The 24,646-nt window shown below is 58.9% G+C and overlaps 1 protein-coding gene across 1 annotated transcript in view; it reads right to left on the bottom strand.

Annotated features, from left to right (window-relative positions):
* Positions 1-5,729: 5,729 nt before the first annotated feature.
* Positions 5,730-24,646, bottom strand: part of ZNF362 (zinc finger protein 362) — a 39,608-nt gene continuing 20,691 nt past the window's right edge. Inside the window, 7 exon segments of the mRNA XM_075906643.1 lie at positions 5,730-9,209; positions 9,559-9,717; positions 10,117-10,195; positions 11,807-12,031; positions 12,827-13,142; positions 13,599-13,845; positions 14,539-14,602. Coding sequence (XP_075762758.1) covers positions 9,093-9,209; positions 9,559-9,717; positions 10,117-10,195; positions 11,807-12,031; positions 12,827-13,142; positions 13,599-13,845; positions 14,539-14,602 — 1,207 coding nt within the window. The 3' untranslated portion in view covers positions 5,730-9,092.

Genomic DNA, 24,646 nt, shown 5'->3' with positions numbered 1-24,646 from the left:
GACAAACAAAGGCAGCTATCAAGGCTGTTCCCCACTCTGGCACGACGAATGCAGAAGTTGGGGGCCGCAAGAGCACTCCAAAACTTTGCCTCTACAGGCTCTTGTACAAAAACTTCCCCCCAAAATCCTAATACCCGGACTTTGGAGAATCCACTGCTACCATACAGTGCTTTTGAACCCACAAACAGGGGTGGACACTTGAAACCTCAGAGGTACCCCAAGCTCTTTTGCCCCAAAAGGGCTTGATAAAGAAAAGAGAAAACCAAGCGGCAGTCTCTGGTAGCTGACCCGTCAGGCATGCAGATACCCACAGACAAACCTTCCAGGACACAAGAATCAACCAGTATCAGTTAGTTAGAAAAAAAGAAACAATCATTCATCATCAAAACAAAACTCCAGTTGCAAGCCTAGTGAATTGGCTAGATGGAAAGAGCCACCATTTATATAGATACTCAGAGAGAGTCCCTGGGCTGAAGGCTTAGTTACAAAAGAGGAAAAAACCCCACTTAGCCAGCTCAGACATTATTTCCAAATCCCTGAACAAGGAAAACAACAAATCCTGACGGACTAGCTACACTTTTCCCTGCTTACACACTGTGAGAAGTCCGTTCTTGGAGACGGAAGTGTCTCCCATCTCCCTCAATAGTTGGAAGAAACTGCTCTGCCTCTCAAACAAAAACGAAAAAAAGAAAAAAAAAAACTTTTTCAGTTTGAAATTCCTACCTGCATTGTTATTGGCTGACCACCCAACACCTGGCTAGGTACAGGAGACATTGGTTAACCCCTTAGTCACCAGGTGCTGGTCAGCAGTCTTGATTGTGACAAGAGCCCACACATTCTAGTCCAACACAGCTCCTCGGTGTGTCTAACACCCTCGCACACACAAACGCTTCTCTGTAGCTTGCTGGCAGGCCCTCCAAGTCCCCGGGCCCTTCACGTCCTTTCCTCAGAAAATGGATAAACACCGTAGACTCCCCCATCAGTCCAGTAACCCTCTGAAATGTGCCCGTTGCTGTGTCCCCCCAAGTCTCTTTCCCATCGGTGATCCCCTGCCCCCTGTGCCTAGCAAGGGGTAGGGTTGCCAGGTGTCCGGTATTCACCTGGACAGTCCGGTATTTTCGGCTCCTGTCCGGTAAAAAAAAATTCAGAGAATACCGGACACCTGAGATGTCCTGTATTTTCTGAATTTTTCCCCAGCCAGGAGGCAAAACTGTCAGGCACCTGGCAACCCTACAAACACTCAGCACCCGGCCTCCCCCGCCCCGAACCTCCCCTGGCCCCCAACACCCCCAGGTTTTTTTTTTTTAATTCTGTATCCCCGCCCCTCCTTTGGGCTACGTGCTCAGCCCAACTGCCATTCAGTGCTCGGCCTGAGAACGGCCTCTCCCCCCACCCCCGCCCTCCGGGTGCTCCGTCCCGCCGCAGCTGCCCAGGCCGTGCAGCTACGCTCCCCTGCTCTGCAGGGTGGGGGCTGCAGGCCATGCTCACCCCCGCCCAGGTCTCCCAGCAGGCCAGCAGCACGGCACCGTAAGCCTGTCCACCTACGTGCGCCCTTGACTCACCGTGTCCTGCTAACGGCCTTCACCAAGGATCCAGGCTGTTTACAGACCCAGAGGGCAAAAGGGGACCCCAAGGGCTCAGGCAGGATTGATTGTGCCTAGATCAGTGTTTCTCAGCCAGTGGTGCGAGTACCCTTAGGGGTACTTGAGAGACGTCTGGGGGGGACGTCAACACAACTGACATTTGGAGAAAACAGAATTTGTTTGAAGTTTTACAGCGCTGGATTATTTTTGTCCTTTTTACACCCAAAAATGTCATCGCCTGCCCGGCGCCGATTAAGTTGTTCAAACAAATGTGTTGCAATGGTAGAAAAAAATGTTGTGAGTCTGAAAACTGTCGGTACTGGGGGTACTTCTACGTTTTTTTAAAAGGGGTACTTTATAAAAAAAAAAAAAAAAAAGGTTGAGAAACACTGACCTAGACCATCCCAGGCACCCGCCTCCTTTTTCTAGGCTTGAGAGAAGCTCCTTCTCTGGAGCATCTGGTCCATCGTCCTGCTGCTTGGATGTTGCTCGGTCCCTCTGCCTCTTGCCCTGTCCTCCGTGGCAGGAGAACACGTTGTCTCCAGCGTTTCTGTGTCAGTCTTTCATGTAGCTGAAGGCTGTGGTCAGCTCCCCCGCCATCGCCTCTTTGCCACAGGAACCAGACCCGGTTCCTTCAGCCTTTGGTCGCTCGGCTGCATCCTTCCCTTGGCTCAGCCTTGTCACTGGCCTCTGGAGCCTTTCCCGTTTCTTTGCATCCCTCTGTCGGGGAGCCGGGACAGCCCGGCCTTGACAATGAATGGGGACATCTGCATCCACCACAGTGCGGGTCCCTAGAAAGCAAAACCCAGGCCTGTCTCAAGTCCGGTGCATGTCGCACGCAGGGAAAGTCCAGGGAGAAGCTTTGAGAGACAGGAATGGTTTGAATAACAAAGCAGACGACGCACGGCACAGCGAGACCACATCAAAACCACACGACGAGCAACCTTGCACTGGTACTTCTGATTCTGACAAGCAAAAATTACAGATGCAGCTATGAAACTGTCAAGTACGCACGGAGTTTAGGCAACATCCCGGGTAGCAGGATGTACCCTAAATAGGGCATTGTAGGGATCTTATACCAGTGTCACTCAACCCTTCTTTATAAAGTCCCCCTTTAAAAAAGAAACGTAGAAGTACCCCCAGTACCTACAGTTTTCAGACACACAACATTTTTTTCTACCATTGCAACACATTTGTTTAAATAAAAGTGGCAAGGAGTCCTGTGGCACCTTATAGACTAACTGAAGTGTTGGAGCATAAGCTTTCGTGGGCAAAGACCCACTTCGTCAGATGCATGGTCTTTTCATGGTCTTTGCCCACGAAAGCTTATGCTCCAACACTTCAGTTAGTCTATAAGGTGCCACAGGACTCCTCGTCGCTTTTGCAGATTCAGACTAACACGGCTACCCCTCGGATACTTGTTTAAACAACCACCATAGCCGGGTGGGTGATGAAATTTTTGGGTGTAAAAAGTACAAAAATAATAAAACGCTGTAAAATCTAAATCAAAATTCCGTTTTGTCCAACTTTCCGTTGTGTTGATGTACCCCCCAGACTTCTCTCAAGTACCCCTAAGGATACTCATACCACTGGCTGAGAAACACTGCTTTGTACAATACGGAATCAACTGGTAAATATTGTTAGAACGACCAAGTCTCGCTTTGCTAGAAAATGGGCTTAATAAAAAGAATCGAGGGGAGGGAACGAACAGGATTGACCCACCGGTTCTGCTCGATGTAACCAGAAGTAAAAAGGCCCTTCACACTGGCGACCCCGTGAACGTTGTCCCGACACGTAGGAATCGTGGGAATCACGACCTCCTGCCTGGTACTGTAAGCAGCATACGGGTGAAGTGTAAGTGACCTAGGCTCTGTTATTGTATTATAGTAGATCATCTGTTAATTACTTTTGCATTGCTTTGCCCTGTATTAATTGCTCTAGAATTTACAGTATTTAAGGTTTAAATTGTACAGTCATTGTTTTTAAGGCTTGTGAAACTTAAACAACTATATTAACTGCTTAAAGCCGGCAATAAATAAGAAAGTGGTTAAGTTTCCCTGGAGTGTCCTGGTTTCCCTTGGATCTAAAATAATCAAACCACACGCCACCTTCTTAGATGCTAGTGAGCAAAACTGGGCACAGTGCTCCAGCTGAGACCTGCCCAGCGCTGAGTGGAGCAGCACGCTCACTCCTGTGACTGGCATGTTCGGCCTCGGCTAACGCACCCTGAAACAGCACTTGCTTTTCTTGCACCGGCAGCTCATTGCGGACTCGTACTGAGGTTGGGATCCCGCCCCCAGCAGATCCTTCCAGCAGCGCTGCCACCGAGGCAGTCGCCCCACCCTCTGGATTGGCTTTTCCTTCCCCGAAGGCAGCACTTTCACCGTGTCTTTCTTGGATTGCATTGTGTTGTCTAGAGCCCATTCTCCTGTTTATCAAGATCCCGCTGACTCTGAGCTCTGTCCCGCACGGTGCTGGCAGCCCCCTCAGCTTTGTGTCATCTGCAAAGCTGCTCGGATGCTCGCTAGTGCTACATCCAGGTCATTCATAAAGAGGCTAAGCCACGCCTGACCCAGAACAGATCCCCATGGATCCCACCTGAGACCTTGCTCCAATCTGCCATCTTTCCACTCGTGCGACCCTTGTTTAACCAATTCTGTATCCACTGGATGGCAGTTCTGTCCAGCCCACATTTCTCCAGCTTCCTCACCAGCCCAAACAGTCAAATCCTCGCTGAAGTCCAGGTGTTGCCCACCACTTCCCCCAGTCCACCAAACCAGTCACCTGGTCAGTGACGGAAATCGAGCTAGTTTGGCAGGACTCGCTCTTGGTCCATCCATGCCGGCAGCTGCGATCACCCCTCCGGCCTCGGCAAACCGAATGCTTTGGACATTGTGCTGGGTGCTTCCCAAGGATCGAGGTCAGGCCAACTGGTCCGTAGTTCCCCAGCTCCTGCTTTGTAAAGATGGGTACCATGCTGGCCCTTCTCCAGTTGCCTGGGACCCCTCCTGTCATCCATGAGTGTGCAAATATTATTGCCAGTGGCTCTGTGATTTCTTCAGCCAATTCCTGCAGCACCCCGGGGTGAACGGCACCCGGCCCTGCTGATTTAAATGCATTCAGATTGGTCAGAAGATCTGGCAGCTTCTTTACTTATCCAGTTTGCCTCAGTTCCCCCTTCTTGTCTATGGTAACTTTGCCAATGCTCTGGGCACATTATCATCACGTTGCTATCAAAAGGATGGCGAGCCACTGTTCTCCCATGACAGCAGAATAAGAATTACAGAAGAGTGCCGAGAGTGGGCGGGACCAATGGTCCATATAGCCTTGTATTTTGCCTTCTGACAGTGGCTGGTGCCAGGAATATTAAAGGGAATGAACAGAACAGAGCAATTATCAAATGATCCAGCCCAGCTTCTGGCAGTTGGAGGTCTAGGGACACAGAGCATGAAGCTGCATCCCTGATTACCTTGGCCAATGGCCATTGATGGAGCGATCCCCCATGAACTAATCTAATTCTTGCTGGAACCCAGTTAGGCTTTTGGCCTTCACAACATCCCCTGGCAGGGAGTTCCACAGGTTAGCTGAGTTATGTGACGAAGTATGTCCACTGCCTGTTAATTTCATTGGGTGACGACTGATGTGTGCGTGCTGAGTGTTGGCCAAACACCTGTCAGGGCTGGTCTTGGTTTACTTGGGCCTGTCTCGGTGCAGGGGGCTGGACTAGGTGACTTCTCGAGGTCCCTTCCAGCCCAAAAGTTCTGCAATTCTGTGCACTCACTGCCTGAGAACAACTTAGAGCAATGAATGAATGCTGCTTCAGGTCCCCTTGCACCTGCAGAGTGCACACCTCCCCCACACCTGCAGTGTCCACCACACACTCAAATCACACTCCCCTTCCTGTCTCATCTGTGATCACAAAGCACCATTCAGCAGTGGCTCACTTTCATCATCCCTAGTTTACACATGGGAAACTGATTTGGAGGCAAAGTGACTCTGCCAGGGTCATACCGCACATCGGTGGCAGAGGACAACACCTAGCAGTTCCAATTTCCACTCCCAAACTACAGTCCCAGCTTGTGTTCCTACCCAGTCACCACTCTGGTTAGCTCAGAACAAACCCGCCTCACAGCTGCCAGGCCTTGAGAAGTTTGCATGGACAGTTTATTTGTTTTCACAACAGAAATACAAAGAGCAAAATTGTTCTGAATTTTTTTAAAACTTTTTTTTTTCCTTTTAAACATAATGCAAACTTTCGATGCGGAAGCCGCAGCCTCTTCATGTCTTTCCGTTAACCACAATGCAAGACAGAGAGAAGGGGGAGGGAGAATCCTTTTTTTTTTTCTTTTCCAATAAGGTAATAACTAGATCTAGAGACACGTGGCCTGGGTTTTCATATAGAAAAAAATGAAAAAAAGATGTGTTAACAATATGTATAAGAGGCATATTTACACAGTATTAACATGCTGACAAAAAGGTTACAATATTGAATATCGTACAACATCGATTCAGAAACAAAGGTCCGGGCAGGGGGCAGGTTAAAAAGAGAATCAAATTAATAAACAGAATAGGCAATAAACAAACAACCTGGTAAAACAATGATATAGTTAAGGCTTAAAAAGTGTATAAAAATAACACAGTTAATATCCAAAACGGAACCAAAGAGTACATAATATATATGCGGTTTTGTCTAGTCTTTCTTGGAGAGCTGGGGGTGCCGGGCATTCAGGAGCGGGCCTTTATACATAGGTGCTATCTATATCTATAGATATATATATACCCACACAAACACACACACATATATATCTATCTATATCTATAACCCCATGTATCTGCACACACACTCCGGCATGGGCGTGGCTTTCCCAAGAGGGGCCCATCTGCTTGCTGTTTTTTCAATCCCATACTGGGCTGGTTTCACCCCATGGGAAGGGATCTCTGAATTGCTGGTGGGGAGGGGAGGGGTCCGTTCTGCTAGCATCAAGCTCTCTTGGTTGGGGGATTTGGTCTGGCAGCACGAGGTCTAGGTGGGGAGGGTGTTTTCTAGCGCCTCCTGCTGGGGAGGGTGTTTTCTTGGACAATGCACAGCGCCTCCTGCTGGATTGGGGAGTGAGCAGCCAGCCGCACCAGTTCCTACCGAGACCCTCCCACGGCCCTGCCAGAGTAGCGGAGCTCCTGCCCGAAGGATACTGCCCTGGTGGGTTGGTTCCTGCTGCCGCCGCCGTCGCTCTGGCTGGCTCAGGCCCCTCCAAACCTGCTGCCCTGCAGGCGTTGCCACATCTGGAAGAGTCCCTTCTGCTCTTTGCGTCTCCGTGCGTGGAACAGGCGGCGCAGCAGGGCAGGGCCGGGGGAGCAGATGCACAGCCCCCTCGCCGGGGGAGTCACGCTCCGGCCCCTCTGCCCTGGCAGCAGGCTCTGCAGCCCCCCAAGGCCAGAGAGGAAGCTGGGGTGCCAGCTGTCCTGAGGGGATCACAGGTGGAGCAGCGAGAACCATACCTCTCCTGGACACAATGGGGTGACCCAGGGAAGGGCGGGGCCTTGTGTTGCCAGATTTCTCCCCCAAGCTTGCTCCACGGCCCTGCTGTGGGACTGCACTGTTGGGGCTGGTTTCCGGGGGTGCAGCTGCTCCGAGGGCAAGGGGGAGAAATGCCGTTCCGGGAACGCAGACCGCTCAGTGTTTGTCCCATCACCCACCTGACCCGCCACGCAGTCCCAGGACGGAGAGCCAACTCCACGGGCACTGCCCCAGGGCACGCTGGCTTTCCTGCCCCCTTGCTCGGGAGGGAGCTGCTCTGGCACCTCTAGCCAGGAGCCGCGGGGCTCAGCTTGCTCCTACTCCACTGACCTCCGGCAGCAGAATCCAACAGGTCCACGCAGCGCTAAAGTCAGGGCTCAGCCCCAGCGCCAGCAACAGGGCAAGGCAGGCTGCCCCCGCCCCCCCCCCCGCCCGTCGACACCCCCCGCCTCCGTCACGGCTGCTCAGCACAGCCCCGCCTGCGAGCCACCTGGCCCGCAACTCCCGCCGGCCCGCGTACAGCCCAAAGCCCGGCCCTGGCCGAGCGCCAGCCCCATGCAGAACTGAGTGGCGCACAGGGCACCGGGGCCAGTCCCAGGCCAGCGTACGCAGAGCTCGCGGGGCCCACGCCAGCCAGCAGATGTCCCGGTGGGCACCAGGCCAGCAACGCTCTGCCGGGGGCCCAATCCAGGCAACCGGGCTCCAGGAAGTGAGGGGGAGAGGAGATCCCAGGGCCCCTGGCCCGGGCGGCTGCTGCTCTGGAAGCCCTGGTAGCCTGGGCTGCTGTGGAGCCCCTGCTTAGCCTGTGGAGGGCACCCCTCGCACGCCCCCCTCAGAGCTCCTGCTGTGAGCCCCACACCCCTCCCACCCCTTCAGCCCAGGGCCCAAGTGCCCCTCCCTGCCACGTGCCACACCTGGCCTAGCAGAGTCAGGGGCTGGAAAGGGCAGCCCCCAGCGAGGCGGATACCAGAGCTGGCCACCACCTGCCAACTCGCTACCCCCCCACGATGCTCCCAGCAGGCAGTGCGCTGGCACCATCTGGGGGACCCTGCTTAGCCCCAAGGGGAACGTGGCACGCTGGGACCTGTGGGCTGCCCTTCGGCACAGGGGTGACCCTGTGGGAGGCGGGCGTGGGCTCCCGAAGCCACCGCTTCCCTGCAGCCGGGACGCCCCGCGCCGCAGGGGCAACGTGCAGCCAGCGCCCCCCCACAGCTCGAACCAGAACCAATTCAACAGACCAAAGGAAACCACCAAAATCAGACCAAGGGCGGAGCAGGGCGTCTGCGGAACCGGGCCCTCCTCCTGGGGCCGTGGCTCCAGCACCCGACCCCTCGCCAGCGCCTGCAGATCTCACCCCAGCCGGCGAGCGAAGCCAGCCCCCTCCGGGGCCTCCCAGGGGCTCCCAAGAGAGAGTCCGGGAGGGGCAGCAGGTACTAAGCACCAGGCTGGGCACATCCCAGAGTCTCGTCCTGAGAGCGGAGGAGCCGGAGCGCCAGGCCCGGGATCCTGCCTGCCACCCCCGCCAGCGCTTCTCTGTCCAGGGCGGGGGTTCAGTTTTAGCAGCACCAACGTCTCGGCCAATACAGATCTATCTCTGCGCATATCCAGAGGGGAGCGGGGAGGACGGGGGCGAGGGCAGAAAGAAAGGAACAAAACAAAACAAAAAGAAAGAAAATGAAGAAACCAAACACAGAGATTCAAAGTGCTCTGAAATTGTCTTTGGATGTCACCAAACCTGTGGGCGAGTCCCTGGCTCTCCTGGCAGGGTTCAGGGTGCGGGGCCAGGGCCGAGGGGCGTTCTCCAGACATGAATTCAGTCATTCATTTCTCCTAAGAGACGCGGGTCTTCTCGGTCGCTCCCCCTGGCCCGGCGGGCAGGGCGCTCGGTAGCGGTGCTGGGGGGTGGTCCGTGTGATCATCTCCAAGCCGCCCTCTGGCCCCGGGCAGGCCGGAATGGGGGAGCTGCACAAGGTGGGGGGCGAGGGAACCCCGGTTTAGATGAGCGAGATCCGCACTGGGATGCCGGGTGACTCCGTCCTTTGAGGCGAGTGCTGGCTCACCAGGTGTTCCACCACGGTGTGTTTGGACATGTGCTTCATCAAATACGTCTCCTGCGGGGGGAGAAAGCCGGGTGGGGGGGTAAGAGCTGCAGCGGGGGGGCACTGACCCGCCCCCGGTGCCCCATGCCCGGAAGGGAGAGCCTCCCCCACCCCTTACATGCCTGGGCAGGCGCCAGGACTGGGATGTGACAAACCGATTGGCTCGCCCACGGGCTCCCCTCCATCTGGCGGGAAGCGGCCCAGGCTCGAGCCAATAGAACGCGAGTCTCTCGCCAGGTGGTTTGTGATTGGCTGGAACCTGCAGCGCCGTAAGAGCCTCCCCTGCCCGGAGGCCCCTCCCGCAGGGCAGAGCCCCGCCCCCGTCCCGCATGGCCGGGCGGCCCGGCTCCCCGCCGCTCACCGAGGTGTAGGCCCGCCCGCACATGCTGCAGCAGTAGGCCTTGGCGTGCTTGATGGCGTGAGCCGAGAGGTGGATCTGCAGCGAGGCCGAGTCCGAGTAGGCCCGGTAGCAGTTCGGACACTTGTAGGGCTTGTCCTTGTTGTGCTGTCGCTGGTGGGACTGCAGGGGGGAGGGGGAGGCGTTATGTGGCACCACCGTTGGCAGCTCCCCCCCCCCCCGGGGACACAGACCCACATATGGCAGCCGGCCCCCTCCCCTCCCGGGGACACAGACCCACGTATGGCAGCTGGCCCCCACCAACGGCAGATGACACACAACTGTCGACCCCCCCACACCACTCCCGGATCCCCCAACACTGATGCTGCTCCCCAGACTCACATCCACTGGGGCGGAGGACACGGCGCCCGCTTCCCCTCCACTGCCCAGTTGCATGGCCTAGGCCAGGGCTGACTCCCCTCCCCAGCCCCCCGCAGCCTGTTCTCTTCTGTCCCCCACTCCCATCAAGAGCTCTCTGCTTCCCCCCACCCCCACAAGGCTCGGCCCCCGCCAGGCGCTGACCTGGAGGTTGGAGAGCTGCGTGAAGGCCTTTTCACAGCCAGGGTGCGGGCACTTGTAGGGTCTGTCGCCAGTGTGAATTCTGCAACACAGCAACCGGCAGGTGAGCCCCAGCCCACGCGGGGTACCAGGCAGCCCCGCTCAGGGACCAAGGGGCTCAGCCCCCAAAGGGCAGCCCCTCCAGTAAAGCAAAGGAAACGGACCCCCTCCGCCCCCCCGCTGCAAGGCACAGAGAAGAAGGCTCCCATACCAGCAAGCTCCCCTTCCCTTCCCTTCCCTTCCCTTCCCTTCCCTTCCCTTCCCTTCCCAGGAGTTACAGCCTGACTGCCCTGTTTGCCACACATCCAGCCACCACGCGTCACGCCCTGCCGAGTGCCACTCAGTGCTGCCAGGTCTGCCCACTCCGGCCCCTCTCCCTCAATCCCCTGGGACAGGATTCCCGGGCCTGCCCAGCCCCCGCAGCACCGTGCCCGCGGAAGTCCTGGCACCTCACACAAGCGCGGGCAGGGCCAGCAGGCCTAGCGGTGGGAGAGCAGACGACAGAAGTCACTTGAGCGAACGCGGCGGGGGAGACAGACCCTGCCACAGCCCTGGCACCTCCCCACAAGTTAGTTGCTTCCTGCTCAGCAGGATCGTGGAGTTGGTCTCGTTCCCTCCGGAGGGAGGTACAAGAACCCAGGACACGCAGGGTGCTCCTGGGCCCATCAGCCGGGCAGCTGGCCATGCTCTGAGCCCCCGGCAGACCGTCCAGCAGAGGGACCAGCCCTGGCAGACCTAGACAGCGGGACTCCAAGGGAAAGGGGAGGGGGGAAGGGGGGAGGGCCAGTCAGTGAGATGCCCCAGCTCCATGCAAAAGGGAGGCCAGGCACGTTCACAGGCAGAATCTGGCTTCAGCACTTGAGGCTTCCTGTGCATTGCAGAGGCACGTGCCACACGTTCACTGCACACACACACTGGTGCAAGGGCAGACCCAGCGCCACAGGCATGTGAACCTTCCCGTGCATTGCAGAGGCACGTGCCACACGCTCACCGCACACACACACACTGGTGCAAGGGCAGACCCAGCACCACAGGCATGTGAACCTTCCTGTGCATTGCAGAGGCACGTGCCACACATTCACTGCTCACGCACACACTGGTGCAAGGGCAGACCCAGCACCACAGGCATGTGAACCTTCCTGTGCATTGCAGAGGCACGTGCCACACGCTCACCGCACACACACACACTGGTGCAAGGGCAGACCCAGCGCCACAGGCACGTGAACTTTCCCTTGCCGAGCAGGGGCACTGCACACACACTGGTGCAAGGGCAGCTCTAGAGCCATGGGCATGCCCACAAGACCTAGGGCACATGGATGTAGGTGAATTTTTACGCAGGGCATTCGATGATCTAGTTCTAGACCAAGCCCCTGATGGTACTGCAGTGGCCTGCCCCGTCTGTGGCACCCCAGTGCATTCTGGGACTCCTGAGGCCGGTATCTCAGAGTGCCTGGCACTTTTGGTGGGTGCAGGAAATTCGGGGCTACGTCCTCCTCCCACGCACAGCACCGCAGGGCCAGTAGGAGGGCAGAGGGACCGACACAGCTACGGCTCCCTAGCTGCACGGGGCTGAGCAGTCCAGCCAGACAGGCCCAGGTGTGGTTTGCTGAGGCAGGCCCCCTGCTCCCGCCCTGGCCCTGCGGTGCTCCCTCACCTGGTGTGCTGCTGGAGGTGGGAGAGCTGGCGGAAGGATTTCTCGCAGTAGGAGCAGTGATACGGCTTCACGCCCAGGTGGATGCGCAGGTGCTGGGCCAGGTAGGAGGCGTTGGCGAAGGATTTGGAGCAGTGCGGGCACTTGTGGGGTTTGGCCTCTGTGTGCGACTTGGAGTGGATCTGCATCTCCGACTTGGTGAAGAAGGTCAGGGGGCAGACTTTACACCTGGGGAGGGACAGCGAGAGGGGCCCGGGGGCAGCAGGTGAGGGCCCCACAAGCAGCACGTCCCCAGCCCAGCCCTGCCCTGAGACACATGCTGCCGGTGCCAGCGGGGCTGAGGCCTGAGCGTAGCGCTGAGCATGAGCCTGCCCCAGGAGTACCTCAGGTCCGGCCGGCATGGCCCAGTTACACCTGCCAGGCCTGGCTTCCGACCTGTCCGATTCCCCTCCCCTGCTCGGCTGGCGCTGGGACGTCCATGGGGAGCCAGCGGGGTGGGGCTGAGCAGCTAGCCAGGGGGACCCACAGCAGTGGCCAGCAATGTGGGGCCTGGAGGGAGGAGCCAACTTCCTCCCACTAGCACTGTGGGAGCAGCCATAGGATCAGTCAGCAGCCACAGGATCGTGGCCTTTCAGCCCCCCAAGACAGGCACTTGTGAGCCCCCATTTCCACCCGGGGGGAAACTGAGTCACAGAAGCAACATGCCCAGGGAATCCACGTCAGAGCCACACCCCTGATTCCCACTCCCTGGTTCTAGTCAGTGGCCTCGGCTCCCTCCCAGCGCTGGGACATGAACCGGGCATGCCAGGCCCGTGCTACCCCGGCGGGGGACAGGGGGCATGGAGGGTGGGACCCTGGCGCAGCGAGGCCTGGCCAAACGGAGGCTGGAGGGCGGCACCAGACCAGAAAGGGGCCGTTCCCCTGCCGGGGCCCTGCTAGGGGAGCGCCCGGCAGGCCTGTGGGAAGCTTTCCTGCAGCCCGGGGCTCCTGAGACAGAAGGAGCCTGCTGGGGTAGGAGCCAACCTGTAGGTTTTGCCCTCCTTGGCGGTCTCTCCCGAGGCCAGGATGGGGTAGGGCACCACCAGGACGGGCGGCCCCGACGGGTTCTCGGCCTTGATCTTCTTCCGCCCCCGCTCTGCCTTGGGCGCCCCCAGCAGGCTGTGCCCCTGGATTGTCTTGATGGAGTCCAGGAGAGGGGGGCTGGTGATCCCTGAGATGAGGGTGGGCGAGGAGGCGATGAGTCTGCTCTGGCTGGTGGAGGTGGGGGTGGAGGGGGTGCTGGTGCCAGTGCTGGACTCCGAGGTGCTGACCACCGGGGCTCGGGAGCTCAGCCCCAAACCTGAAAGGCAAAGCGGGTGGGGGGGGGGTCACTGGCATGCAGGGAGAAGGCAAGCGCCGTCCCCCAGACACAGCCAGGCTCGGGGTACCGAGCCCCCCTCGCAGGAGGCTCCCCAGACAGGCGAGGCTCCCGCCAGACTTGGATCCCACTCAGAGACCCTGGCTAGGGGAGGAGGGCAGGCCCATCCCCCCCAAAAGAACCCCCCTCAGCCCCTGAGAATGGAGGCGCAGGGGCCTACATGGCCCTGACGGTTCCACCTCCGGACCCCGTTGGCAGAGAGGGCAGCGGGTACGAGACCCTCCTGCCAAGGAAGAGAACATGGTCTCGGGGCTGCAGCGCCAGCCTCTGCCTAGAGATCCTGCCAGGTAATCTGGCCCCTCTCCTGGAGCCCTGTCCCCTCCTGCGGGTGCAGAGATTCGCACCCGGCCCCCCCCAGTGCTGCTGGGCTGTGGTTACCTGTCACCGTGCTGGTGGCCGGCCGGGCATGCAGGGCCACGTCGGGCTGGGGCACGGCCTGCGGATGCAGCCCGGGGACCTGCTGCAATTTGGGGAGGGACATGATGGACTGGCTGCTCTCCGCAGGCGAGGGGGGCACCAGCAGGGGCTGCTGGGAGGACACCGAGGTGGGGGGCAGGTGAGGGGGCCGGATCTTCTCTGCCATCAGCTGCTCCTTGATTTTATTGATCAGAACCAAGTTGTCCAGCTGGGATGAGGAAAGCAAGACGCCCAAGTCACCGCCAGAGCACGGGAGAGCGGCAGGTCCCGGCCCCAGCCCGGCGCAGGGGGAGGGACGCTGGCTCCCAGCCCCCAACAGGGCCACTGCTCTGGCTCACGGCCCCTCCCCTGCAAGGCCACGTGGGGTGGGGGGAAGGGCGCTCCCATCCAGGGCTGCTACGGGGGAGCTTAGGGAAACGGGGACAGACTTCCGCTCCCCAGCTCCCACCTGAGCTGCTTGCTTCCCCACATGCAGCGGGGCCCCAGGACTGGCAGATCCCACGCTGCCACGTGGCACTGGGCTGCCACCCACCCACCCAGCCGGCTGGATCTCTGCTCTGCACCCCCCCTCCCCTGCCAGCCACAGCTCAGGGACCCCCGAGACGCTGCTCACCCCCCACCCTTAGGATCCCAGGACTGGCTCATCCCTCTCTAGCCCTGGACCTGGCCGGGGGGCTCCCTTCCCTGGCATGACACTCCCCGGCCCGTGGGCCTGACACATGGTCTGTCTCCCTCCCAGCCATGGCCCTGCCCGGCACTCTGCCCCGGGTCTCCGCTGGCCCTGCCCCAGCCCCTCAGCTACTACCTGGGATCGCACTGCTCTGCAGCCGGACCTCACCCACGCCTGCAAACAGCTGCCCCTCCTGGCTTCTCTGGCTGCCGGGCAGGGAGGGGCTCTTACCTGGCTGGGCATGGTGGGAGGGGGCGGCCAGAAGTAGGGGTTGTTAAAGCGAGGCTCCGCCATCCTGCAAGGAGGCAAAGAGAGGGGGGGGTCATAGGGTGGGACTCACTGCCGGGCTCGGGGCCCCTCCCCCACCCCCACACAGTGGGCGCTGCACAATCTGGCGTGGCCAGCTGCCCCCCCCGGCCCTTCACCCCCCCCCCCGCAGAGCTGGGCAGAGACGGCAGGAGAGACCGAGGCCCAGGCAGGGTTGAGCTGCTCCAGGCCTGTGCCACAGTGCACACGCGCCAGCAGGGCCGGGGCCTCCGTTCCAGGGCAGCCCCTCTGCCCTCAGTAGGCTCCAGGGCACTGGGGGGGGGCTATCCCCTGGTGCCAGCTGCCAGCAGGAGAGGGCTGCGGTGGAAGGCCCAGCGGTGAAAGCGGCACTGACAGGCAGCAGGGCCCCACCTCAGGCAGGCTGGCTCCATGGCCGCAAGGACTCCCCCTCGGCACCGGAGACAGGGGCGCTGCCTGGCTGGGGTGAGGCGCAGCCCCCCCAGGCCGAGGGAGCGGGGGATGCGAAGGAGCCTTTTGGCTGGAAAGAAGGGGACGGCCTTTGAGGGCCGCAGGCAAAGCAGGGCAAGGTGGGAGGAGTCCCCAAGGGCTGAGGGCAGCATCCCCTGCGCCCCATGCAGGGAAGGCCTGCGGCTCCCGGTAACCAAGGGGGAGGTGCCCTCCCAGGCCGGCCGGCAGCGTCCCTGTACAGGGAGGGCGAGACCAGGGAGGGCCCCCTGCAAGACAACGAAACAGCAACAGCCTCCGCCACCTGGCCCCCTTCGCTGTGCAACACCCCCCCCCCCCACCTCACCAGCTCCTCCAAGGGCCCAGACCCAGGGCAGGGGGGTGCAAAGAAGAGGCCCTGCCCTCGACTGTGGGCAACGATACGACAATGCCCCAGCAATCGGGTGCCAGCCGAGTAGCTCCCATGGCCAAGCAGGCCCAGCTGCCCAATGCATCCCGGAGGGACGGTGCCTCTCCCCACAGCCCCGACACCGAACGCTCTCTGCCTGGGACGGATTTCCCCTCGCGCTCTGCCAGGGCGAACACAGCTAGCCGAGTCGGGCTATGCCTGGCCTGGCTGCCTCTCATCCCCTCCCTCAGTGGCCCCGCCCTCGCCCCTGCTCACTGCCAGTACGAGCACACGAGGCGAGGCCATCGCACCGGCTCCTGGCCTGCACTGCTCCCCCGGGAGGGAATGAGGAGCCAGACAGACGGGCCTAAAGTCTGGCCCCAGCCGCCACCTCCCCCTCCCTCTCGGGTGTTACACCCACACCCACACGCACCGAGCCGAGCCGAGTCCCAGGCACAGGGATCTCAGCAGCTCTCCCTCCGTACCAGGGAGTGGGGGAAGGACGCCAGCCAGTCCCAGCCCAAATGGATCCCCCCTCACCTCCTGCACCGGCCCCTCTGGGACGAAGCCCCGGGGTCCTGCACTCCCACGCCTGGCACACCCTGGGCCGGATTTCCAACGTGCTCAGCACCCGACTCTCCCACCGATGACAGCTGAGGATGTGGGCCCTCAGCACCCTTGCAAGTCTGGCCAAAGGTATCTCAAGCTAGGAGCAAAACCCAAGGCAGGCAGGCAAAACGGGGGCCACTTGTACACGGGGCTCCTCCTGTCCACAACGGATACCGCTGGCTGGGCGGCCAGAAAGCTGGAGAATTAATGCTACGGATACCATCTAATTTGCATAGTTAATGAATATGCAGTGTCTCATTTACATACACACCAGAAATTAACTGAGTTATAATTATTTGGGTTAATAACACACCACCCACTGCCTGTCTGCCCTGAGCTATTTCCCCTTCCCCCCTCGCAAGCTCTTCACAGGCTGGGCATGGGCGACAGGAGGGACCACGCAACGATTCCCAGGTCTGTTCTTTCCCTCTGGGGCGCCTGGCGCTGGCCGCTGTCGGCCGACAGGACACTGGGGTGGACGGGCCTTTGGTGCGACCCAGTCCGGCCGTTCGTACAGACGCTGGCTTAGCCGCGGGAAGGGTCTACATGGCAGAGCGTTGCCTTTGGCCGGGAGTGAAAATGCGTTTCACGGTGGCATGTGTCTGCGCTCGGGGAGCTGCCCCTCCAAACGCGCCGGAGCTAGAGCCGCGAACGTGGGCGACGTCGCCGAGGCCCCGGAAGGAGCAGACCCGGCCTGCGACAGCCCCGAAAAGGACAGGCCCTGATTTCGTATGTTTTGTTCCCCAGGGGGCAGTGCGGGTGCTTAGGGGGACTGGACACCTCAGGGCATTGAGACGCCAGGGCCTGTCAGTCTCCAGCGACCCAGCCCCGCTAACGGCTGCTGGGGAGGATCGGTTCCAGCCCCCGGCCCAAGCTCACTCTCCCGCTCTGACCGAGGCAGCGAGCTCGTAGGGGCAGCAGCAGGTCTCCGACAGGGTGACCAACGACATCCCGAGAGGCTTGGGTGCCTCCGGGAATGGCCCGGCCCGCGAGAGCCTGGCCCCACAGCCGGCATGGGGTCACGCTATGTGGGGGCAAGGCGCCACGCTCTCACACGGCGCCCTCCTCCCAGGCGGCGGCCCATCACCCGCGTGCCGCACGGGGGGGGGGGGGGATTTTCAACGGCGCTGCTCCTGCCCACAGGCCTGTGTGCAAGGTCCCTCCAGCCGCCGCGAGTGGCACCCCCTGTCTTGTGCCACAGCGCCCCGGCCCAGTTCGGGGTGGGCACCACGCGACTGGCCTGCGCAGCGCCCAGCGCAAGGGGGCTCAGCCTCCGCAGGGGCCACCTACGAGAGCCCCCGTGTCTAGGGCGGTAAGAGAGCTGGCCGCTGGAGCACATGCCGGAGGGGGGGCGGGGTTCAGCGCTCACACACAGACCAGCACACAGGAGCTAATCTCACATTCAGGCCCCATGCGTGACGGGTAACTGGCAACACGGGGCCGCTGCCAGCACAGTTATTGGGGGGGGGAGTTCAGTGTCTTGTGGGGCTTCTGCCCAAGGAGCAGAACCCAGGCTGCCTTGTCTCGCTAGTCCCCCCCCCCCCCCCCGTGGTCTCCACGAACTACGCCTCCTCCCCAGGGGGGCTGGTCCGTGCCGTGGGCCCCGCTCAGAGTCAAACCATCCCCTTCGCCCTCTGCAAGGGAGGCCAACGCGTAGGTGCTCACACGATTAACCGATACCCATGGGCTTAATACGACCGACTACACGCCCCACCCCCCCTCGCTGCCTCTGCATCAGAGGTGGGGGCGGGGAGGTGGGAGCTGGCACGCACAGGGAGCCGGCTCTCCATGCCTGCCGGCGTCCGCAGAGCCGCCTCCTCCTCCCCCCGTCACCTCCCACAGAGCCAGCCACACAGGAGGTTCGAAGGGGGAACCAATGCTCCGGAGAAGCCCGCTTAAAAGCCGGCTCCTCATGAGTGCCAGCTCCCACCTGCCTGCTCCCTGTGTGTAAACCTGTAGCTGTTAATATTTCCTTGTGTGCGCCAGCCCTCCCGTGTGTAAACGTGTAGCTAACATTTCCCTGTGCGTGCCGTCTCACACCTGTCCTCTGTGTGTAAATATGTAGCTAACATTCCCGTGTGCCAACCCCGCGTGTAAACCTGTAGCTAATATTCCCGTGTGCCAATCCCGTGTGTAAACGTGTAGCTAACATTTCCCTGTGCGTGCCGTCTCACACCTGTCCCCCCGCGTGTAAACGTGTAGCTAGCATTCCCGTGTGCCAACCCCGTGTGTAAACGTGTAGCTAACATTTCCCTGTGCGTGCCGTCTCACACCTGTCCCCCCGTGTGTAAACGTGTAGCTAACATTCCCGTGTGCCAACCCCATGTGTAAACATGTAGCTAACATTTCCCTGTGTGTGCTGTCTCACACCTGTCCCTCCCATGTGTAAACGTGTAGCTAACATTCCCGTGTGCCAACCCTGTGTATAAACGTGTAGCTAACATTTCCCTGCGTGCCCTCACACCTGTCCCTCCCATGTGTAAATGTGTAGCTAACATTTCCCTGCGCGTGCCAGCCTCCCCCCCGTGTTAATGCATAGCTGCTAACATTTCCAGCAGTTACACATTCCCACAGCTACCCGACAATTAACCTCCCTGCCCTCTACACACCCCCAGCAGCCTCCTGGCTCTTTCGCTGATGGGACCGCGCTGGGGCTGCTGTCTCTCTGCCCTTTGCTTTAGGGCTCTGCACACCCTGTCCCCATTGCTGGAGGCTCCCTGTAGAGAAACCCTGAAAACCCAACCCTGGGAGGCAGGTACTCGGGGCCTGGGGAGCGTGGCCAGAGTCAGGAGCAGCCATGGAAGAGGGCCAGTCTCGCACCTGCCTCCCCACAGGAGGCCCGGTCGCATTCTAGCTCCACCCACAAATCGTTGTCCCTCGAAGCCCAGCCCCAAGGCCACTTCGGTAAGTGGAAGGAAAGAGCATCTGCCTTTAAGGGGGCGGGGGGGCTGGAGCATAGGAGAGGAGCTCAGAGCGCTGCCCTAACTGAGAGGAACGCTGACATCCTACCCCAGACAGGGAACAGTGACAGCTCGTTCTACAAGGGGGTCACTTCCAAGTTTCCCAAGCAATTCCTACGGCTGGCCCAGCAGGGCTAGGATCAAAAGCTCAGGCTTGTACACACTTAAAATGCTATAGCAGGGCCTTCAGCATCAACACCCACGCCAATAGGAGGGAGTCTCCCATTCATCTATTGCTGTCCACATGGGGACTGAGGGTGGCTTAACTGCTCGGGTCGGGATTTTTCACATCCCTGCCTGACGTAGCTAAAAGTACCTAATTTTCTAGTGTACAGCATGCCTCAGTTGCCAGGCTGTTTGCTGCAAATGCCGTGGAATCACATATGCATTGAAAATGACATAAAACAGAGGGATCAGAAATAGTGATGCTCCCTCCCCATGCCCCCCAATCATTCACCCTGAATGAAAAGATACAAGTTGTGCCTTGCAAAATGTAAATGCCAGGGTTGCAGAAAAAAACAACAACCCAAAACAACCTACTTCTTGAGTTATGTTTGGCTTTTCTGCTGCAGCCCTAGAACTAAAGTGCAAATATGCACTGATCTGTGTAATTTAAATAAAGACATAAGTGGAAACATAATCCACTGAAACCTGCTCAAGGAGCCACAGCTAAACTCTCTCAAGAAAAGAGCCATGATGCTAGGCATGATGCAGGGCATTCGGGGGAGAAGTCAGCCGAATCAAGGTCTAAGCTGGGACTTTTACCGTGTCGTGAGGGTATTAGAAGTGTCGCTGGTATTAGTCCTGCTCCTCTGCTATTTCAGAGACCTACTGCCCAGACTTTTCCAGTGAAGAATGTTCCAATTTGGGCTGGGCCACAAAAGACTTGGGCGAGTTTGGCAGAGAGCGAGGGAGACCAAAACCCTTTTGACAGCAAAACCCACGGTCCGACTTACTGGCTGATAAAAGAGAAGCCACAGCTGAACTCTCTCATCTCACAACGTAAAGTAAAAATGTCTGTGGCCGATATGTTATTTGGAAAAATTCATGCCAACTCTCTCATTGGCTAATGAACACAATTGTAGAGGAAGTGCCACAATGTGGCAACAACCTGGAAAGCCCCATTCTATGAAGCTCTTTAGCACATGAGCAGCAGCACTGAAGTCAATAGACAATTCACAAGGGCGAAAGGTAAATTCATGCCCAACCCTTTCCTGGAGCAAGGCCTGAATCATGGATTGCTACCTTTAAAAGAGGATTTCATTATGCCAGGGGCCACTTCTAACAGACATTACGGGCCCCTGATACCAGAACAGGAGCCGCTCGCATTTACACGAAGAACCCTAAGCGGAGGAGGAGGATTGAAGAGGAGCGGTTGAGGATTGGGACTGGCAGACAGGATGCATTAGGGCTAGGTCTGCACTAGAGTTTTGGCGGAAAAACAGCCGTTTTTTCACACAAACTCGTGGCGCGTCCACACCTCAAATGCGTTTTTGCACGAGAGAATCGAAAGAACAGAGGGTTTTTTACGCAACTGGTATTCCTCTTTCTAGGAGGAAAAAGCCTTTTTGCAAAAGCGTTCTTGCACAAAAAGGCGTGTGAGGACGAGGAAGAGGGGGGTTTTGCGCAAGAAGAGGAAAGAGGAAAAAGCACAGGAGCTTTCTGTGCACAGCAATCAGGGCTTACTTTCGAGAGAGCGTCCGTGCAGCCTGGACGCAGCGCTGGCCTTACCATGAGGCAAACTGAGGCGGCCACCTCAGCTGCCAGACTGTGGGGTGCGCCACTAGGACCCAGAATGTAGAAACTTGTGTCTGCTGCTAGTGCAGATGTATTCTCTCTGCTCTAGATGCACAGAGGTGGGGGAGTGCTGTGCTGGAGGGCACAAGAGACACAACAGGCAGGCAGGAGAAAAGGGGGCAAGGGGGTGTCATTTGAGCTCCCCGCCTCAGCTGCCAAAAATGTTATGGGCCGGCCCTGTCTGGACACTCTCTTTTGAAACAGCGCATCATTTTTTCGATGCGCTTTTGCAGTGTGGACGCGCTCTCGTGCAAGAAGTTTTTGTGGAAGATCTCTTCCGAAAAAAGCCTGCAGTCTAGACGTAGCCTAGATTAGCTACATGGGAGAGGAAAGAGGATGTAGAATGGATCACAAACCACCACAACATTTCCTTCGCACTACTTACTACCCACCCACATGGAGAACTGCAGAGTCAGGACCTCCATGCGGAATATAAATCAGCCAAGAACAGGATTCCCTTACCAGGGAAGGGAACAGATCAACATCACCTGCTGAACACAAAAGGCAAGTTGGGAGGCATCCAAACGGACCACGTGAGAGCAGTGAGTGCGACTCACCAGTTCACCAATGAAAGGCCAGCAGCATCAGACCCGAAACTGAGCTCATACTGCCCAGTTATGGGAGGAAAAAGATTTCACAGTTGCAGGAGGACTGAGAAAAGATGCTCAAGCAGAAAAGCCCATCAAGATATTGGGAAAGGCAAGCGAAGGCCAAAACAGTTTGTTCCTGCCTCAGCCACTCGCTCAAAGAGGAGCCGGGCCCGCTCGCTGTGATGCAGATGATCCTTTCCCAAGAGCAGGACCGAAAGGAAGCAACGCAGGATCAAAACGTGCCAGAGAGGCTGGCGCCAAAGCTGGCGAGAGATTTCAGGTTGGCAAAGAAACCCGTTTATTCCCACGCTCCGACGCAAGCAGCATGCCGCGCTTCCCCAGATTCCATCACAATCAGCAAGGCACGAACTTACCGCAGCCACTAGGTACTGACCCAGCCCGCGCACGCAGAAGCTCAGGGATGGGCCTGACCAGCCATCGCCTCCTTGCCTGGGTGTCCCACAGTCATGGGACAGCCAAGAGTGACAATCTCCCTCAAGGAAACTAAGCAAGACAGGTCCACGTCCGCGCCCCGCTGGAACCTAGAAAGAACCCGACAGCTAGGTGCCTTCTAGGCTGCGCGGCTGCTGCCTAACGAGCCCCATGCAGGAGCTGGAGGAGCGTGCCCCTTCCCCGGCCACAGTGCCCAACCTGGGGCTGCCACTCCCAGGGGACAGGGGCCCCTTCTCTGGCCCCCACACAGCCTAACCTGGCCCTGCCCCAGCGGGGGGAGAGGCACCCATCCCCCAGCTGTGCCCGCTGGAGCTGCAGCGGCTGCGGAGAAGAGCTGCTCACCTGGCCCCAAGCTGTTGCAGTGAGAGAGGACCAGGGTATCACCTCTCCCTGGGGCAGCCCACACCCCAAACCCACCCCAGAGCTCTCACCTCCGCCAGAGCCCTCACCCCAACCTTCTGCCTTAGCCCCAAGCCCCCTCCCACATCCCAGCCCCTTGGCATCGGGGGGTTGGCTCCACACACAGTCCATGTGCAGAATGAGTTTTGTTACGGGACACAGCCCCTTCCCTGTTGGTGCACACCACAAAAGTCATTCCGCACATGGATGTAACACATGGGGGGGAATGCTGGCTGTGAGAAGGCTCCGGTTTCCCAGCACACCCGCTACCCGCCAGCCACGGCTTCTGTCAGTCGCTCAAAGCTACAAAACGAGCAGCGGAAGGAACGCGTGAGACAGAAACTTGCCGAGGACACGCACACACACACACAAAGCCCGGACATTCCATCACCTGGGAACAGCAGGAACGCAGCACAAGCTGTTACCCCGCAGCAGAGAGACAGTTACAAGCTGTGGAAACAGACAGTCCGTCTGGGCTGGATAGATATTTGCCTGAACTACCTGAGCCGTGCCAGATACTCGCTGGCACAGGAGAAACAGGCGATAATGGATCCCTCCAGGAATAGAGGATCCAAGAGCCAACTACGGGCGCACGCCAAGTACTAGTATCGCCAGGGTCCTTGCATGCATATCACCCAGACTCTCGGGTAGTGCCTCGCTGTGAAAGGGGGCCCTCTCCGAAACTGGATTTGAAAAAAAATAATCCTATGAAGCAAACAGCTTTTCTCCTGCCACTCTCAGACTGATTTCCAAAGGGGCCCATCCCACTGAACACGGGGGGAGGGTCAGGGGAGGGATGGGGACAGATGGGCCCAAGGTCACTCCGTAAATCAGTAGGAGAGCCTGGAACAGCACCCAGTCCTCTCACATCACAGGTGCTAGCCACTAGGCCACACTGCCTCTCCCCTGGGGGTGGGAAAAAAAAAATCACAGTGGACATGGGGCAACTAGCCAACTGACGGGCTGGATTCTTTCCCAAAGTTTGCACCTGGGGTGGGAATCGGACCCCCGTCTCCTCCAGCATCTGGCCATTAACCTGTGACTGGACCACTCTCTCCCCACAATGGCTGTTTATTGCCCAGGAGGCTCTCAAACCCCATTTATGGGTATTAAAAATGTTGCTAAGAGACCATCCCCAGTGGAAATGGTGGTGAGTCCCTTCAGCCGGTCTGGACAGCTGCCCCCTCTCCTGGGTGATGTCACCCACTCCCGTGGCCAATCAGGACGTCTGCCCCCTCTCCCTGGGTGATGTCACCCACTCACATGGCCAATCAGGACGTCTGCCCCCTCTCCCTGGGTGATGTCACCCACTCACATGGCCAATCAGGACGTCTGCCCCCTCTCCTGGGTGATGTCACCCACTCCCGTGGCCAATCAGGACGTCTGCCCCCCTCTCCTGGGTGATGTCACCCACTCACATGGCCAATCAGGACATCTGCCCCCTCTCCCTGGGTGATGTCACCCACTCCCGTGGCCAATCAGGACGTCTGCCCCCTCTCCTGGGTGATGTCACCCACTCCCGTGGCCAATCAGGACGTCTGCCCCCCTCTCCCTGGGTGATGTCACCCACTCACATGGCCAATCAGGACGTCTGCCCCCTCTCCCTGGGTGATGTCACTCCGATGGTTTCATTTTCCATCTTTACGCTGACTCAACAGCTGCCTTCCAGCTCCTCCCCCCCAGTCCCTGGCTCTGACATCTCCGAGTGTCTTGTGGCCAGGTTCAGCGTCCCACGCCCCAGATGGACCTTTCAGCCCAGCCTCCCCCATACTGTTCAAACCCTGCTGCCCTCCACGTCAGCGGCCTCTCCTGTGTCCAAGTCCTGCCGGTTCCTGCTCCTCCGAGATCCATCCCCCCAACAACCACACTCCAGTCGGAGGCCTGGCTGGCACCTGGCCTGGTCTCCAGTCCATAAAACGTGCTGCTGCTGAAATAACCCTCCTGGCCCATCCCCCCACCAGTGTCTCTCCTTCCACTGTGCAGAAGATCCAGGGTTTCTGCCATGTGCATCAAGGCCCTGCCTTGCTCTGCTCTGCCCCTCCAGCGATGCCACCCCACACCCCTGCTACCCGCCCCAAGACCCGCTTGTGCCCAGCGGCCTACCATTCCCCAGTAACACTGGCCAGCTTGCAGGGCAGAGCTGAAAGTAGCTGCTTAGCAATAGAACAGGGCAGGGCAAGAGCCCGTCAGTGGGCCGGACTTTCATCTGGTCCACGCAGCAGTTCCTGGCTCCGCCCCCATGGCATTGCCTGGGAGCCAGGATGCATGAGCCCTTTAAACAGAGGCAGTAGAAAGGGCTCGCGTGAACCCCGGCAACGCGCTAACAGGAAGGACGAGAGCAGCGAGTTGAAAGGGCTCGCGGCTCCCGTCCCCGCTAACATGATACCTGGGAGCCCTTTCAACTCCTGCTA

The sequence above is a fragment of the Pelodiscus sinensis genome, chromosome 23 (assembly GCF_049634645.1).
Source record: "Pelodiscus sinensis isolate JC-2024 chromosome 23, ASM4963464v1, whole genome shotgun sequence".
Classification (NCBI taxonomy): domain Eukaryota; kingdom Metazoa; phylum Chordata; order Testudines; family Trionychidae; genus Pelodiscus; species Pelodiscus sinensis.
The sequence above is the reverse complement of the archived record's forward strand: the minus strand, read 5'-3'. Positions and strand labels throughout refer to the sequence as shown.